The sequence below is a fragment of the Alligator sinensis genome, unplaced genomic scaffold, assembly GCF_000455745.1.
Source record: "Alligator sinensis unplaced genomic scaffold, ASM45574v1 scaffold927_1, whole genome shotgun sequence".
Classification (NCBI taxonomy): Eukaryota; Metazoa; Chordata; order Crocodylia; family Alligatoridae; genus Alligator; species Alligator sinensis.
The window spans coordinates 1291957-1310348 of NW_005842155.1; the positions used below are offsets into that span (position 1 = coordinate 1291957).

At 44.5% G+C, this 18392-nt stretch overlaps 1 protein-coding gene across 1 annotated transcript in view; it reads right to left on the reverse strand.

Annotated features, from left to right (window-relative positions):
• CUNH16orf45 (chromosome unknown C16orf45 homolog) overlaps window positions 1-18392 on the reverse strand; it is a 117419-nt gene that overhangs the window by 20786 nt on the left and 78241 nt on the right. Inside the window, exon 3 of the mRNA XM_006025588.3 lies at window positions 386-459. Within this exon, the coding sequence (XP_006025650.2) occupies window positions 386-459 (74 nt within the window). The remainder of the gene's footprint in view (window positions 1-385; window positions 460-18392) is intronic.

The window sequence follows — 18392 nt, forward strand, 5'->3', positions numbered from 1 at the left end:
TGGAGGGAGGGAAGGACAAAGAGCAAACAACTGTGGGATATTGGGTGTCTTCCACAACTGAGAGAAGCTTACAGCCATTCAAGTTTGATCCGGAGAAGCAAGATCTTCCTCATAGGTATCTGATTTAACTTCTTCTGGAAGAGCCAGTTTTCTTCCACAAGAAATCCCTTAAATGGCCATACACTCTCCTCTTTGTGCCAGAAGAAAGCCTTTTCTTTCAGCACAAGTGTAACAGCTAATTCTGGCCAAAGGAGGAGTGTTAAGATGGGATCTGGTGTCAGTTTTTGAGCAGGTGGAGGGCCCAGGTTTCTCCCTTTCCAAGCAGCCAGGCATTATTGGGGTTTCAAAATGTAATAGTCCTTTGTAAGATAGACGCAGTAATTACCTGGGATGGCTACTAAGTTTTGCAGCTCTTTTTTAAGGTTCATGATGTCCTTGCACAGCTGGATGTCATCCATCCTGCAGAAACAGAAAAGGCACAATGTCAGGAACATGCACATTCACTAGACATGTTGTGGCATTACCCAAACCAAGGTGAATACACCCAGCTGCTATCAGTCACTGACACCTTTCAGCATCCAATATGCAGAACAAATGAACATCCATGATAAGGCCCTGCCAAGTGACTGCTCATGTCAATGCTTATTTGCTCTGTATTGGTCTAGCCTACATATTTTTATTGTCACACTAGTGGCCTTTTTTCTTTTCTATGGTCACTTCTGAAAATGGGCACCTGAACATTTAATAAACTCCAACAGGTATCAGGATATATGCTACAATAATAAGCTGTGAGCTACAGTGGTTACATTTTTCAACTACTGTCTCCAGTAGGGAATAATGAAGAAAGAATGGTGCAATGGTTATGGGTAAAGGTGTTGGACATTGGTTCAATGTTCCCTCTAAGGAGGTGCGGTTCATGAGCACACCACCTCGGTCCATGAGCACGCCACTTTGGTCCAGCATGGGACACTTACTGAAGGGGGCTGGGGGCCAGAGGCTGGAGCTGGGGGTTGGGGCTGGATCCTGGGGGCCGGAGGCTAGGGCCAGGGCCCAGATCTGGGGGCCAGGGGCTGAAGCTGGGAACCGGGGGCCAGGGGCTGGGGCTGGGGGCTGGGGGCGGGGAGCTGGGGCCAGTGGCTGGAGCTGGGGGCCAGGGGCCGGGAGCCAGGGGCTGGAGCTAGGGGCTGGGGGCTGGAGCCGGAAGCCAGGGGCTGGAGCATCCATACCTGCCTTGCCTCTCTTCAGAGAGGAGCTGCTACCTGCCCCAGTGAGGCTCCACCGGCTCCGGGACAGTGCTCCGCTCCCTGGCCCTGACACCACATGCCTCCTTGCTCCCCGAGGTGATGCTGGGGAGCGGAGCAGTGTCCTGGACCCAGCCCTGATGCAGGGGAGTGGAGCACTTCCCCGGAGCCAGGGAGCCCACACCAGGCTCCCAACCCAGCCTCTCCTGGTGCGTGTCCTTGAGAAGGCTGTGCGCAGCCACACTTTTACTTGTGTGCAGCCGCGCACGTGCACACCTTAGAGGGAACCTTGCATTGGTTCATCATCTGCTGCCAACTTCCTGGATGACCTTAGGCAGGTTATTTAGGTCCAGCTCCTCAAATGTTCATCAATGGGAGTTAGGTCCCCATTGAGGCTCCGTCCCTTAGTAAAATGGCAACAACAGCACTATTCTACCTTTTCAGGAGGTGGAAGGATGCTGTAAAGATTCTGAGGTGCGCAGACACATGGTAATAAAGGATTACAAGGCTTCCTAAAATAAGAGAATAATATAACGCAGATAGGACCCAATCATGTAATGTGCTGTGCACATTCAACTCTCACTGAAGTTAATAGTGCTTCACAGGATGCAACTCATAATCTTCAGCAAAACCATCTGGACATTGCAAATACTGATGTATTCCATTGGGATTTAGCCATCTTCAGCATTATCTTCCTGGCAAACGCTTCCTTTTCATTTAAGATTTTGATTCAGCCCTCCTGTCAGCACTGTGCTGATGCACTGGGGGCTCTTTTGGGGACAGCTATTTTGAATCTCTTATGGAGACTGCTCTGTCCACACTCACATACAGACCTGTTTCACATGCACCAAAGTCCAGTAGATTATTGTCAATCCAAGACAATGCCAGCTGCATTTCTGATGAATACATCATAGAGATTATTACACTATTGCAGATTTCCTTTTGAAGGGGGAAAAAGTGATGTTATAACAGGTAATTTCATTTGAGATTATGAGCCAGAAAGCTAGAAATCCCAGTACCATAACTGGCTTATATAAGGGACAGAGATAAAGAGGAGAAGAGAAAGTCTGTGCAGAGGGTAATACAATCAAATGACAGAAATATGTGTGAAGTGGTGAAGTAGGTGTTTCTGGGACAAACCAATTTATAATCACAGACTGAGCCAACCTCCTCCCTCATGCCCCTACACTGAATATCCTCCCTTCTCCAAGCCATTCCTCAGTTATTTGTTATCAAAATGTATCAGTCCTTTTATTACTTGCTACTTTGGTTATCTCCATCTTGCCTGATCTATATTTCCTTACTTCATGTATGAAGGGAACATTGGCTAATTCTTTAACCACTGATATGTCTCTTTAAAGAGGGTGTCAAGGAGGTGACTGATAACCGTCTTTATTATTGCCTTCCTTTCTTCTCCATGAGCTCCAAAGGCCCTTGGCTCTCCTAAACCTGGAAGCAAGAACTCTTCCAGCATCTATCCCTGTACAGCCTACTGACAAACTGGCCATCTTATAGCTTGATGACAAAACAAGAAACCTGCATTTTCATCATCTGCCTCTACCTGGAGTTGTTATTCCAAATTGATCACTGCTTAGTCTGGAGTAACCCAGGAGACCAAAAGGCAGAGACCTTAAGGCTGGTGTCTGTTTTCCATTCAGGCTGCCCACATGGTTCATGCAGGCCATGAACAAAGTCTGTTTTACTCCTGAGCTTCATCATGCTAAGTGGCACTGAAATTACTTTTATCAATTAACAGTCTCAAACACTTAGGAGAATCAATATTCAAAATGTGCTGGGATATGAGCAAACCACATAGCTCTTTATCCATTCTGTGTTTGTAAAATTTGAGTTTTCTGTATTACTATAATAAGCACTGCTATATTAGAGCAAAATGGCTATGTTAACAGGAGGTATTTTCTTGGAATAAATGTTCAGTCTGATCTGCCCCATTCAGATATAAAGATACAAAGCCGTGGCCAATGTATAGTAGCAAAGCACCAGCTGAGGATCCTATACTATTTGTTCCTCCCTGATTATATCATTTGGGCCCAATTTGGAAAAGGAGTGGTGTTATTGCCAAGGTTTATCTCAGTGATTTCAAGTGCTGGGGGATGCTGCTAAGAGATTGCACCATCAAAACTTCTTCTGGTTTTACAGACCACACCTCCTCTGTGGTCAGTGCCGTCCTTTTGGGGGGCAATGCTGGATTCCTGAACTTTCCCCACAAGAGAAAAAAGGTCAGTGCCTTTCTACCAATGCTAGTTCTCTACTCATGGCCTTCTGGCAGCCAAGCCCAGTTCCCCCACTCAGAATGAATAGTGCTTGCTTTCTTTATATCATATTCCCAACATTTCTTTCCTGATACATGAACTTTTTCATTCCTCTCTCATAACTCTTTGGAGATAAGTAAATAAGATACCGTGCATGTGATGGCAGAAACAATCCTGCAGCCATCTGAATTCTAAATGTCATCTGCAAGTTGAACTTTCAAGTCACAGCCCCTCAGGCTGGTGGGTTTTGGTGACTGAGGAATGCTAAACCCACCATCTGCACTGATTCCCTAAGCTCCTTCTAACATCTTTCCTACCTTCTGTTTGAAACAGCCTGTGTGTCTTATCCCCTCCATCCAGCTGACTGGGAAAAACTCTGGCCAGTATGTTTAGAAAGTTAAAGAAGATCCAGGGGATGTATTAGTAAACTTTTATGTTTTCATACCCAGAGTTGTGGATATAGGGCCTTTGTACACACCACAAAATTGACCTTTAAAGCAACTTAAATGCCCTTTTGCACTGCTTTAATGGCATTGCTTTAATGGCATTGCTGTTTGCACATTCGGTGGTATATTCCGCTTTAATGGTGTTGCTGCTTGCATGCTCAGCGGCATATTCCACTTCAAATGACTTTGGCCCATAGCAAGATAAAACACGTCCAAGGTGTTTTAGTTTGCTACCTAACAAAGTGCAACAGTGCATGGGACACTGGAAGCTGATGTGCTTGGGGCTTAGTCGGCCCTGCGCAGCTCAGGGGCTGGGGGACCTGGCAGCAGCCCATGCAGGCAGGCTCCACTGAAGAAAACAAAACAAAACAAAACAGCGAGTCTGATCTTTTTTTTTTCCTCCCCGGGCCTGCCTGCCTACCTGAGCTGTGTGGGGACCTGGTGCTTCCCTCCACGGCTGGGGTGGGGGGGAGGGGACGGTGCTTCCCTCTGTGGCTGTGGAGCCCCCTGGGACCACCTGGGCTGGGTGCCAGCAGGGGCGTGCCACCTGGGGGGCCCCCATGCAGCTCAGGGACCACTTGGCCCACCAGCAGCTTGCCCCCACTCCCCCACCACCAAAGAGGCAGGTAAGGATTGGGCCCCCACACTTGTGTACATGCCACAGGGGTTTAGTTTGGTTTAATTCTCCCTAAATTGAAGCAGTGTTTTTAAAAAACCACCATTTCAATTTAGGGAGAACTAAACCGAATTACATTCCCATGGCATGTACAAGACTTCATAAAGTCTAGATATGGGGGGGGATGTATAATGAACAAGGCTCACCTCACCTTCCACTCAAAAACAAGTGAAGATTCCCAGCCTCACAGACCCCTGGACCTTTCAACCTCTGCAGCTGTTCTCCATCTTCTCCCCATCACCCTGCTCCTGGGTAGTATGAGTCCATGGAGAGAGCCTTGTGCAGTAGCAGCCGGTGGATAAGGCCCAAAGGAAGCACCAACTCCTAGTGAGTATCTTACTCAACAGACAGAGTTATAGGCAATGGTGAGAGAGAGGGAGACTGGTCCCCAAAACTCAGCATCTAGTAGGCCATAAACCTAATGACACTCCAGTATAATGTAAGGCACAACAGCAAAAAGAAGAGGTTCTGTGGGATCCCAGAGAAGAGGCCTCTACTGAGCAGAGGAAGTGGAGCCACCCTATGCACCCTCGCACTTCTGCAGAGCAGAGTTTTCTTATAGAAGCTGAACGGGGCCAGTTATTGGAAGTCTTTTTTTCATAAAAGTACCATATGTTCTACATGAATAGTAAATCTGCGAGAGCTCAGAGCAGATGATCAGAAAATGCCACACATGTTTTTGTTTCACTTATGTGAAATACCTGCTCTGCTTCCCCGCCATTCACCTCAAGGTAGATCAGACTGGTGCCTTGTATACAAAGTTCCTTTTTGCATTAACGTGGCACAGTACGGTATGAATGAAATTTCCAGCGCAGCTAATCTATCAGCAAAGCAGTTTGAGATATTTCACATGAAAGCTGCAATACACAAACAAGCTTAATTGAACCAAGGACACGATATACAGTGTATGGCGCTTTTCATCCAGTCCCCATAGGGCTGTTTTTTGAAGCACTGTAAGTTGCAGTAAAGACATCAGTAAACTGAAAAGCCATTATGGTTTCCCTGAGAAGTGAGCTCTAAGGTTAGGTACAGATATTCAATCTATATGGGTTTCTCTAAGCTGCACAGATTGTATTGGGAGTGAACAGAGCACTTGTTCACTCTTCAGTTGGGGGGGGCACACAGATGCCTGCACTGACCAAGGCCAGAGGCACCCACATGCCTCCCAGCCTGCCTGAGATTGTCAAGACTGTTGAGCATGCCATGGGGCTCTCCTGGAAGCCTAGGGATAGGCACAAGGAAGGGTCCACTGTGACAGCAGAGGGTTGGGGTGTGTGCCTGACAACCAATCAGGGGTGCCCTGGCTCCCTAGAAGAAAGGACCAGGCTCCGAGGTGTCTGCTCCTTCTTTCTAAGGAGTGTTCCTGCTGCCTGGTGCAAGCCTTTAGGGCATCCCAGTGTATCTTGTGAGGGCTTGGCACCAGCATGAGCCAGCTAGATGCACTGGGCAGCAGAAAAAGGAGTGCTCCATAGAAGGAAGGATCAGGCCCCTCAGCTGCCACTGGTGCCAAGCTCCAAAGGGCTTGATCCTTCCTTCTACAGAGTACTCCTGTCCCTGCTGCCCAGCGCAACCCCCTTCCCCCTGTTCCCCCCTCCATCCCCTCCCCCTCCCCCACCTATTGCATCTGTGCTGGCTTGGATCAGTGACAGCCCAGACCAGCCAGGCATCCAAAGGGTGCTGCATGGGGGGCTAGTGGAGAGGCCACAAAAGCCCCTGGGATGCCAGCAGACAATGACCTAATTGAGTTGAAAGGGGATTTGGTATAGAAGTTCAATAGAGTGGCTTAATTTAAACCAATTAAATCTGATACTCCATTCATCAAGGTCAATTTTGACTGGGTTCTGCCATTTTTAAACCAGTCTATGTGCACTAAACTTCTGTTCTGTTACTGGTATAAACTGGTTTTTGGTTATTAATACTTAGGGCCCTGCCTAAGTTGTGGTGAGACAACAGGTTTTCACAGCCCACTCACAGCACAGAGTCAATTTTGCTGGCATTTCATGGTGGCCCTGCCCCTCACCACTGATTGGTGGAGGATGCCTTCACTCAGTCTACATCACTACCTTTTTTGGGGGGAGGTGGTTTATTTCATTGGAAATCAATGAGAGATTCCCTAGTGATCGTGGTGGCCATGGACAACATATTTTTCGTGGTTTCTGCAAAATCTGTGAAATCATAATTTAGGTAGTCCTTACTTATGCCGGTGTATGTGTAATATCTGCACCTAGCTTAATTACATGAGTTATGAGCATAATAACACTTCTGTCTAAATAAGAGGCCAAATTCATCCCTGAAGTAATCTCAGTAGATTCCACCAGGGTTGAATTTGTCTGTGTGTTTTCAAGCATTCCTTACATTCTCTATGCAATTCCTCTTTCCTTTCCTTAATGGCTTCTTTTGTGAAATCCTATATATGCTCAGAGATTGTAATTTGTCATAGCATAAGTTAGTGGTTTTCAACATTTTTAGGCTCAAGCCACCCCACGTTAGATGCAAGACACCCCTCAGAAAATTCCAGCTCTTCGTTTTCCCACATTTTTTGGCTACAGAAAATTAATAGAACAATTCTTCTGTTGCAAAGAACTCAGAAAGACCACAAAAAGGAATGTTTTTAATACTATGAATTTCTATTTGAAATCTCTGGGTTTATCTTGTTAATCATGTTTGCACACTTAACAGGGCTAACATTTTGCAGCACCCTGCAGCATCCTTGAGAGGATCTCAAAATACCCCATAGCACCCTGGTTGAGAATTACTGACCTAAGTATCCCTTGTAATATTGTAAAATATATCATCAAATGCTAAAAGCATGTTATATAAAAGGACTCATAATGCATAAATAGTGTGAGCAAATGATTTTATAAATATGTCACAAAATAGCAAAAAAACAAAAGAGTTTCGAAGAGCCCTGCAGTAAGCCAGTATAGTGACTCAGCCCATGGATACATCCTTCTATGATCCACTTACCAGAAGAAGAATGCTCTGAGCCACAATACAGTCATTTCTATAATATCTGCTGGTTTAGATATACAGTCTGAGTCATTGCTGCTCTTCACAGTCTACACTGAGAGAAAGCAATGCAAGGTAATGCAAACAGGCAAAATTGCATTGAACAATATCCAGAAAGGTCTTGGTGTGAAGTGAAGGTAGTAGATGTCAAAGATGAATTTAAAAAATAATAATAAAAAAGCAGAAAAATACAGGAAAAGTAGGGCAGAGACATTTTTTCATCTGGAAGTTCATTTGACTTCTATTTTTCCAGAAAGTTAATTTCTCTGTACCTTGACCCTCTTGATTCAAGTGTTCTGCTCTGTTTGTCTAGGTGTGCAGTATTCCCACTAAGCATGTGGTGTCCTGAACTGAGATCTGCTGTGCCAAGAGAAGAGAAGAAGTTTGCCTAGAGACACTATTGATACAGTTAAACAATATTTTGAAATACTTAACAAAGCCTGAAAACGGATTTGTGCTTACTCTGTATTGGATACCTTGGGATTTATGTTTTCTATTTGACTATTAAATTTATACCTAATGAGTTGAATATTATTTGACAGCCCTTTTGTGAAATTTCACCCAGCTGGATTATAAATGCCAGTGTCTATAGTTTAAAATCCTGCTGTTAAACAGATCTGCATTCTCACAAAAGAAAAAAAATATTTTTTAAAGAAGTGGGAAATCCTATGCAGTGGGTTTCCTGGAGAACCCTAACTGTAATGCTCATTTGGAAGGAAAACAGGTACTAAAGAGTTTGGTAATCATTGAGGGGTGAAGCTTCAGATGTTTAGAGTATGGGGAAAAGCACTACAAAATATGAGATTCCCAAAGTCTCTGGTAGTAATATTGTTGAATGATGGTGACTGTTTCAAAATCATATTTACCAGTTATAGTTAGGCACCATTTCAATTGCATTTCAGTTGCAACCTTAAACTATTGTTGAAGAGGAAGCATGGTCTTGTTGGGTAAGCCTTGAATTTTGCTTCCAACCTGTCACATATGTCCTGTGTTATCTCAGACAAGCCGCTTGCTTCCTTCATGCCTGTTTCCTCATTTCCTAGAAAGGGGATGACCATGCTTCCCTAATTCACAGTCCTGCATTAATTAATATTTGCAAGACACTTTCCGATCCTAAGTCAATGGCTGCTATCCAATTCTTTATCTGTTTTTCACTCACTGTTTATCTGAATTATCCACATGCAAAACCAGACTGGAAAACTGAAGGAACAAGATCCTGTGTGTAGTTTCCACTGCTTCCAGGAAAACAGCGTCTTTTCATATTTGGTCCTTTTCAATCCCAGGCTTGCCCAGATTCTGGGAACTCGGTGAATGCTTATTTAGTCTTCAGTACAACTTGGTTTAAGGTTGATTTGAGCAGAGAAGTGGAAAAATAGTTCCCTGATTTACAAGACCTATTTTCTACAGCCTAAGCTGCAGTGAGTACAGAAGGCCCCTTTTTATTTGCTAGTGCTATGTTTGCATATCCTAGGAAGTAAACAGATTCTCTAGACTTGAGAAGTGGACTTTCAAATTCAAACCAAAGCCATTTCATGATTCCTTCACCATTTTCATCTTGGCATCAAGTCACAAAGAGAAAGCAGCCACTCATGAACGATCCAGACACACTACACAAATAAAGATCATTTCAACAACTGCAGTGGTGCAAAGACGATTTACACCATCTGAGAATCTGGCTCATGGCCTTTCCTGAACATCTGACTTTCCTGTTTATTTTCCTGCAAGTAATAACAAAACCATGTAAGTAAACACCAAGTAATTGCTTCAGTGATTTCAGCATAAGCCAAGCAGTTCAGTGTACCTAGACAGCTTCTGCTACTTTTATGGACTAACTTTGAAAGCTAGAAATAGATCCACTGTCTCTTTGGAGCCACAGTAGGACTGTGTTTGAGGTTCTTTTATTCTTTTTTATTGGACCTGAAAGCCTTTTGAATTTGCTTTTGTAGATAAAAAGTGAATCCACATTTTCAGCAAACTGAGTTTGTGGGTCCCCTTCCTTCCTTCTCTTTACCCTCTGTTTAATGGGCTTGGTTGGCCTATTCAATCTGCAGTTTCATGACAACATATTCCTGCCTGGTAAGTAAAGCTGTAAGGAGACACATGAACCCCTCCTAATGGAGCCTAGTAGGAAGGCGCATAACTGATTGATAATGCATAACCAAGGGCTTAAATTATTACATCAGCATTAGAGGCAGATCGGGGGGAGAGCTCTGGTGCAGTTGCACGTCCCCCCTCCCCCCCCACCCCTGTGATTCCTGCTCTACCCAAACTTTAAAACCAACTGCCGGAGAAGTAGAGACATTTCTATTCAGGCAGTAGTGGAAGAGTCAATTGACTTAATGGCTCATTATCATCTTCCTGATTCCTGTTAACCTGTCTCTGTTTCACAGGTATTAACAGCCCTCTCTTCTTGTTAATGGTCTTGAAGTTCTGCTATTCGAACTATCATTGCTTCTTCAGTGTTGCTGTCTGTTAGCCTGGTGATGTCTCTCCTATTTCACAGCCCCACTGGCTGCTTTTAGCTCTAGCTACAAAACTTAAGGTGTGGTAATATTAACTCAGGTGTAGAAATGACTGATAGTGAAGTATGGGAAGCACTGTCAAAACATTCAAGAAGGCTAGATTTTGTTTTGTGAATCTGAATAAGAGGCATACATTTAACTGTAATGATTACAGGATTAATGAGCCAATAACCTTTGACTATTTTTTGCCTAGCATGCTGCTTTTTTAAACTTTATAGATGCTCTAGCAAATCAGCACTTATTCCAATAGTTATATTTATTTTTTTGCTTTGATTTAAAACTGAATAATATAGCACTACTCCCTAGCATATTAGTAAAGCCCCTAATTTCTCTTTAACTGGAGAAAAATATGTGTTGGGTTACATGTGATGGTGTGCTGCCCCATCTGCATCCCCATTTTCAAAATCCAAGATTGGCCCCAGCAGACAATCTACTGAAAGAGATGAGCTTTTTATCATGAATGGGTTTGGTTGTTACAAACTAGTTGGGGAAGAAGGGAATATGCAGGGAGACATCTGGAACTCAAAGGAAGAAACTTGTTGAAATAAAAGGGAAGTGTCAAGTTTCTAGAAGTAAATTTAGAGAGTCAGAAATACTGGGGGGATGGGCAATAAGATTTCTCTCCTTCTGGCAGCAGGAGAGGCTGGGCTGGGCTTTTCAGAGCTTCACCTGAAATAAAAGCCACCTACCTGGTAGCAACACTAAACTTGCAATATATTTTCCTGGCTAACTATTTCTTTTTAATATATGAGAGCTTTGTATTGATGTAGAAGGGAATCAAAAGGGGACACAAATCCCTTTTCTGAAACCAATTTGTTTTATTCCATTTTGTCCCTGTCCACTCATCAGAGATTTCTTGGTTTCTTGAAGCTGCTAATTATGAAGCTGTGAAATCACAGATAACTTTTAATGGAGAAGAATATAGCACAGGTTGTCTGAGTCATTATGGTGTATGTTTATCACCTTGTTATTCAGCACCTAGTGATGCTGAGACTGGGAGACATACAGCTGGCAATTAATGTAACAGATTGCTAACTAACCGTGCCTGGAAAGTCAGATTCGGTATAAAAATCCTATGATTAACTTCACCTTTTGAAAAAAATGGGGTCATCTCTTCTTGTTAAAGCCTTGTCTCATACAGGAGTATGGTGCAGATGCTGCCTGAATTGCACCTTCATCAGTACTTTCATGTTGTCTTGGGTTGAAACATTCCCCATGACAGTCAGGGAGTTTTGTTACCAATCTCAGTGGCAGCAAAATCACTGTCAATACTGGAAGTACCATTTTGTGACAGGGGATTTTTCTGTACATGGAAAGAAAAACTCTGGCATGACCCCAGTAGTAGCACAGGTGAAAAATTAGTTTGCCTACCCATAGACCACCTGAACCCCAGATCAAAATATTCTCAACTTTATTTAGCTAACTAATTTTCAAAATATGCCTCAGTATATCCATTTCTATTTTACAGATGATGACGCTGAGACCCAATCTGACTGACTTGCTTCAGAGTATGCAGTAGAGGTAGGAGCCCAATCAGACACTCTTTATTTCTAGTCCTGTGCAGATTTCACTGTACTATGTAATCCAGTGATTCTCAACAAGGGTGCCAGCGCACCCAGGGGTGCCACTAGATTTTTTGCCACGGGGTGTGAAAAGATAAGTGAGATGTAAGAAGATAAGCAGATAAACTAAGTAGATAAAGCCTTGTCCCTGCCTGAATGAATGCCGCCCCTCACTGCTCAACCCCTCTGCAAAGAGGTAAGCACTGTAATGTATAAATTAGTGTTTTAAATGAGGTGCTACTCAATTCACAAAAGTTATGGAGAGGTGCCTTGAGCCCAGTGAGGGGTGCCTTGAGTCTAATGAAGGATGCCTCAGATCCAAAAAGGTTGAGAATCACTGATGTGATCTCTTTAGTAGGATGGATAGTAAATAATTCCTTAGATTCACTACAATAAGTTTTCAGTTATTCACTTCAAGTGGGTTGTTTCACTTATAAAACTAAAAAAACAAAATCAGAGCAAATAGTTTTATAATAAGGATGCATAGGATATAGAGGTCACTGAGTCCTCGATGACCTCTCTTGAATTAGTAATTGCTATAGGATGGCTTAATCATACGATAATACTAAGGATTTATATGAGATTGAATAACCTATCATTTTTTATTTTGGAGTCATTGACAATAGGAAATAAAACAGGAGGAAAATCACTGATATTCAAGGAAGTTGAATGTAAAAGCAATTTTTGCAACAGCCAAATTAAATAATCTTCATTGTACTGTGTGGAACCACCATTACCTTTAGTTAAATGGAACTGATTGGTGACCAGATGTGTATGATATTCGTGGCTAGTTAATTTGTACACTAAACCCTTGGTTCAAGAGGATTGAATGGAAGTGGCAATACAAAAATGGTTCATGAAAGAATCCCTGCTTGGCTGTTTGAACTAAAGGAAAGAATAAATAAGTCATTGATTTTTTGGATTGCTTTATCATTAGCTTTTTGTGTACAGTTCGTCTCCAGGTTGCTATTTAATCCATAGAGCACAGTAAGTACAGGTTTTCTAGCTGATGCAACGTGAGAGATTTTCTTTTATAATGTAAGCTTTTTTCAGTTTACTTTGTTGCTAAGTCAGAATCTTTGGGAAGGTTTTTAATGTTTAAAAATTTCCACAAAGTGATCTCAGCTCATGGTAGTGACATGGGTGGGGACTGAAGGCCAGTGTGTGTAAATAAGTGTAGCTCCATTGAGTTCAATGAAATGCAAAAAGTAAATCACATTCTTCTGACCGCCTCTCTTTTTAACAGAAGACTTTGAATGAAACAGAAAGATGACAAACATGAAATGAGTAAAAAAGCCTTTTTTCCATACAATGCAGAATTAGCATGTCAGATTCATTGCCACATGATATATTTGAGGGGTGATCACCAGGGATCCTGGATAAAAAATCACAAATTCTCTGACAAAAACTCCAACCCCCCTCCCCCCCTGCCCTGCTCATGCCCCTTACTCCCCACCCCGCATAGCCCTCCTGCCCTCCAGCCCTGCCAGAGGGGGCCCCCAGCTGCCAGGGCTATGGGGCCAGGGACCCACATCCACAGCTCCCTGCCCCCAACAGAAGGCAGCAGGAAGGGAAAAGGTCTGGTGGGGAGGGAGTGGGGCTGGGGCCTGCTGCGCCTGTGTGGCCACCCCTTTCCCCATGCCAGAGTCATTGCCTGGTGCTGCCACCCCCCAGCCCTGCACTGGTCCCAGCTGCCTCCCTGCACCAACCCCGGCCCCGCACTGCCCGGTGGGGCCCAGAGCCAGGGGCCAGAGCAGGGTCAGCCTTGGCTGCACTGCCGAGACAGAGAGGACAGAGCCCCTGGGACCTCCACGCCCACCCCGCCCCACTCTGCCCTGCTGCTAGTTGTCCCTGGGAAGAGCCTGGTGCAGCCCATTGGCTCCTCCAGAGGCGCAGTGCCGGGGAGCCAAGGGGAGGCATGTGGCTCCCCCAATATTTGCATGGGGCAAGGGCGGTCTGCATCTGTGGGCTGGGTTCTGCCTCCTCCCAGCCTCCACATCTCGCTGTCGCCTTTGAAAGTGGTGCGGTGCCATGTTCCTCGCTGCCCAGCCTGCCCAGTGGCAGGACACACATGGAGGTGCACCGCTTTCAAAAGAGGCATCAAGCTGCAGAGGCAGGGAGCAGGCAGAGCCCATCTTACAGCTGCAGTCCACCCTTGCCCTGTGCAAAGACTGGGGAGCCACATGCCTCCCTTTGGCCCCCCAGTACCACGCTTCTAGAGGAGCTGCCAGGCTCCAGTTGTCCCATGACCTGACCTGGCAAGGGCCCTGGTCATGGTGAATGGGGCCCTAGCTGGCCTGAGTCGCGGGACAGTCCCCACAGTGCTGCAGGGAGAGGGGCAAGGACGGGGGTGAATGATTCACTCCTGCTCCTACCTTACCGGCTCCTGCATTGTGGGGGTCTCGATCTGCCCCCACCACCAAGCCCAGGCAGAAAGCAGATAAAAAGAATCTTAATTGCCTACTGGGCTGGCTGTGATCCTGGTTGTTCAGGGTATACGTGTGTGTGTACCCCTCCCCACTGCTGCAGCAGCCTGTGGCCTGGCTGCCCTGTGTTTGCAGGGGGATGAGCCTCGTTAACCTTCCACTTCCGCCGCCTATGCGCCCACCTCCACCATTCCTCCTCAGCCTGCCAGTCCCCACCCACAGCTCTGGCACCGTGTGACACAGCAGGAGCACCACACAGATGCCAGCTGGGAACCGCATGGTGCTGGCTGGACCCAGCTGTCTCTTGCTGTGCTGGTGATCCTCCCTACCCTCCATCCCATTCTTATCTGAATTTCCCTCTGGGGTGGAGGGAGGTGGGGAATAGCTCCAGGCTCCCAGGCCAGAAGCTTCTTCTAAGGCAGGGGCTTCTGGCTGGGGGCTTGGGGCTGGGGGCTGGAGGGCGGGGAGCTGATGGGCCTTGTTACTGCTGCTTGTGCTGGAGGCTCCCCCTGAGTTCTGCTGCCGCTGGCTCCTGTCATCTTTGACAGGCAGTTGGGGGCAGATAAGTACTAATTTAAAAAAATAAATTAGGATCCCTGTGATAGATAGAATGGCCTGTCATGCTGGGTCCAGCCCGCGGGCCATATTTTGCCCATGCCTGCTCTAAACCCTCATGTTCAGGGTGCTGACATCTTAGGAGGTTGGGTGACAATATACAATTCTAAAAAGCTGGGCTTTATTAGGAGAGAAAAAGATACCATCCCTAAAATCAACTTATTCCAAAACTGACTACAGCAGCATTTCTTGCACCTTCCTCGGAAGCAGCTAGTACCAGATACAATTAGAAATAGGATACTGGACAAGATGGTCTGATCCAATACAGCAATTCTTATGTTCCAGATGGAGCTATGTACATTTAAAGCAGCTGAAGATCTGGCTCACAGGTGGCATTTTAGATTTGGGTTTCTTTTTTAGGAAATTCACCAGCTTGCTGCTTCTGACTATAAATTTGATCCAAAGCCAATTGATCTCAGCTGCTTTAATGGCAGTACTGCCACTGATTTCAGTGGGCTTTGGGTGAGTCCTTAATCCATGTATTAATAATTTAACAGATCAGTGGTTCTGTTGTATAATGAATACTTTAATCTCTGCACAGAAAGTAATGGCCCATAAACCAGATCTTTCTTTCTTGGTTGAAGGGACATCAATTTGATGAAAAGTTAATCAGCCATCGCTACTTGATATGTAGCTCTTCAATCATTTCATTATCTGGTACTGATTTCTGGATAAGTCAGTTATGGGATTTATCATCCATTAACAGATAAAATCAGACTTTGACAGACTCAGTCACAGAATGATGAATGAAATCATAAAATGCTTTTTTGTGCAGGGTCTTTTGTTGGCTGACTGCTTCCTGAGTGATAACCCACCTGTAAGTTTGTTTGGCTGGAAACGTGTTTGTGATGATTCATCTACCCTTTGATGGAGTTCAATTATCGAATAAACATTCATTTACTTATGAAATATTAGTTGTTCTCTCAGGGGAAAAGAAATAAATGCTAAACACTTCTAGACTGATGGAAACCTGCATGGTCTTTGAGTGGAGAACCAATTATTTGCATATCATCTATCAAGTGATAACCACTAATGGTGATGTTGCAACCATAGAAAAATCCAGCTTAACACATGCCTGATAAAGAAGTTGAGCTGGTTTGTACTGGCTTGTCAATACCATTTTTATCCAAATTTTCCACATGCACTGATTATGACCATTCTTCTCACTTTTCATTTTGTCACTTTACAAACAATGGCTGTATTATATTTCATTTATTTTCAGCCAACCACATCTTTAAATCAGCATTTTGTGCCAGCAGCTCCAAATGATCATTTCTCAAAAGTCAGAGTTCTTAATTCAGAAAGTCAGGCCTGCAATTCGATCTTTGAACACTAAGGCACACCACTCCACTCCACTCCACTCCACTTTTGGAAATTTGGGCCTAAGTTATTTAGCCAAGGATGCAAAGGAATCAGTGATGTTAGGAACAGAATCCAGAGCTGCCGACACGCAGTGCTTTAGCCTAATCACTGAACATTGTTCCCTTTACTTAGCACAGATTCATAATAACCACACCATGAATTCATAATATCAGGGGGCTGATATTTATGGAAAGATCTCTAATAAATAATTATTTTCTATCTTCCAGTATAGATAATAATGAGCTTTTTTCCCTTTCTGTGTTCTTTCATTTTTAGGATAAAAACCTCTGGCCAGATAAGCACAATGTTTGCAATTCTTTAAATACTTTGCTGATAGTATATTTGTCTTGGACACTTAGTCCATTTATCATAGTCATCATATAGCATTAGCAAATAGCGTCATATAGCAATAAGGCTTTTATTTGCTGGGAAGCAAATTGTAACATTCTGAATACACCATTTTTTTCACAATGAAATTAAAGGTATACTTCTGTGTAAAAGTGTCTGATTTTTTTCCCTGGTGTTGGATAAGGTTAGGCTAGATAGTCTCCAGGAGGACTCAAGCCAAGAGAAAACTTATAAAGCTAAGTATAGACATTCTGGGGTTAGGGGGAAGTTAAATCAGATCAAAATGGCTGCCCAATAAGTCGGGATGGGGGGCTTGAGTGGGGATTGGGGGTCCAGCAGGATCAAGGGTCTGCCAGCAAAGGTGTGGCACATGAGGGGTGGGGGTAGGCATAACCCACAAATGGCATGGGGGAACTGGCATGACCGGTGGCAGGGGGGCAGGCGTGACCTGTGAGGGATGGGCAGGGTGGCACGATCAATGGGTGAGGTGGGCAGTGCTGGTGTGACCCGCAAGCATGGGGGAGCAGGCATGATCTGTAAGTGGGGTGAGCAGAGCCAGTGCAACCCATGAGGGGTGAGCAGGGCAGGCATGGCTCACAGATGAGGTGGTGGGGCAGGTGCGACCCATGAGGAGTGAGGGACAGGCATGACCCATGGGTAGGGTGGGGTCCTCCCCAGTAAACTTACACCCTCATCCCTTCTGCCTCTCCCCAGCACTGGGATTTACTTGCTTGGCTCCGACAATGGCAAATGCTGATAAAAATGGTTGCACCCAGAGTGGCTTATGGGATGGGGTTGAGAGGGCTAGCTGGTGAGGGGGGAGCAAGGGGCCAGGGGACAAAAAATAGCCCAGTGCAAGGAGGCAGGGGTGAAAAGAGCAGGCCCAGGGCTGGGACCAGTGGTTGGGTTTTCTCAGCCCCAGGGTTGCACAGGAAAACTGTACAGAAGTTCCATGCACCAGTTTGACCTAAATCAAATAAGTTTGCTGTTATATAGATCCAGGTTTATCTTAAACTGAGTTCTGCAATTTTTAGACTGGCTTATGTACATGGCACTTCTGTACAGTTACAAGTTTAAACTGATTGCCAGTCACTAAGTGACAGGTCTGTAAGTGTAAGGTTGGCACTGGGATGAGCTAAGTTTAAATTGGGCAGTCATTTTAAACTCAATTTAACCTTTCAAATATCTGTACTTAGACTAGATGTTCACTCTCCCAGGAGCAATCTAACCCTGGTTTCCCAGGTTATTGTTCTCCCAGACTGTCCATTTTTGCTCCAGGAGAAAGAGAGTGAATGCCTGTACACTTGGTTTCTACCAGGAGAACAGAAATTTTTCCTGGTAGCAACTGAACATTTGTACCTAGCCATAGATAGATAACACTCTCCATCCTTTAGCAAACCTGCCATTAGCTAGAGAAAACCAGAGCTTATCAGCAGGTGGGTACTGTGTGGAAACTAATGATGGCATGGGGAGGTCAAGGGATTTTTTTAGGATAGAGAGAATATGTGGGGACTGGGCAGGGAGAGTCACAATGTTTGTGGAAGTATAGGTCTCTGAATAGTTAGACTTTGAAAAAGCAATCGCATATTTGGCCTTTTATCAAGATCAAGCTCAAGTGCATTTTATAGTTACCTTTAATTCAGAAATGTTATATTTTATGTAATTCCTTTAGTTCTGTGCTTTAAAACCCTTGCTACTATTGTAATTCTCAGAATTTACCATAACTACCTGATATGTTTTTTTTGAGGCATACATCCATCTAGCAGGTGGCTTGTCAGTGCAAAGCTCTTTGTACCTCTAAGAAACTCTATAAATTGCAATCAATAATAGTGCAATTTTAGGCAGGGGTTGTGTAGAAGTGAAAAATGAAACACGAACTTAATTCTTTTTCCTACAAGATTTAGAGGTCAGCAGG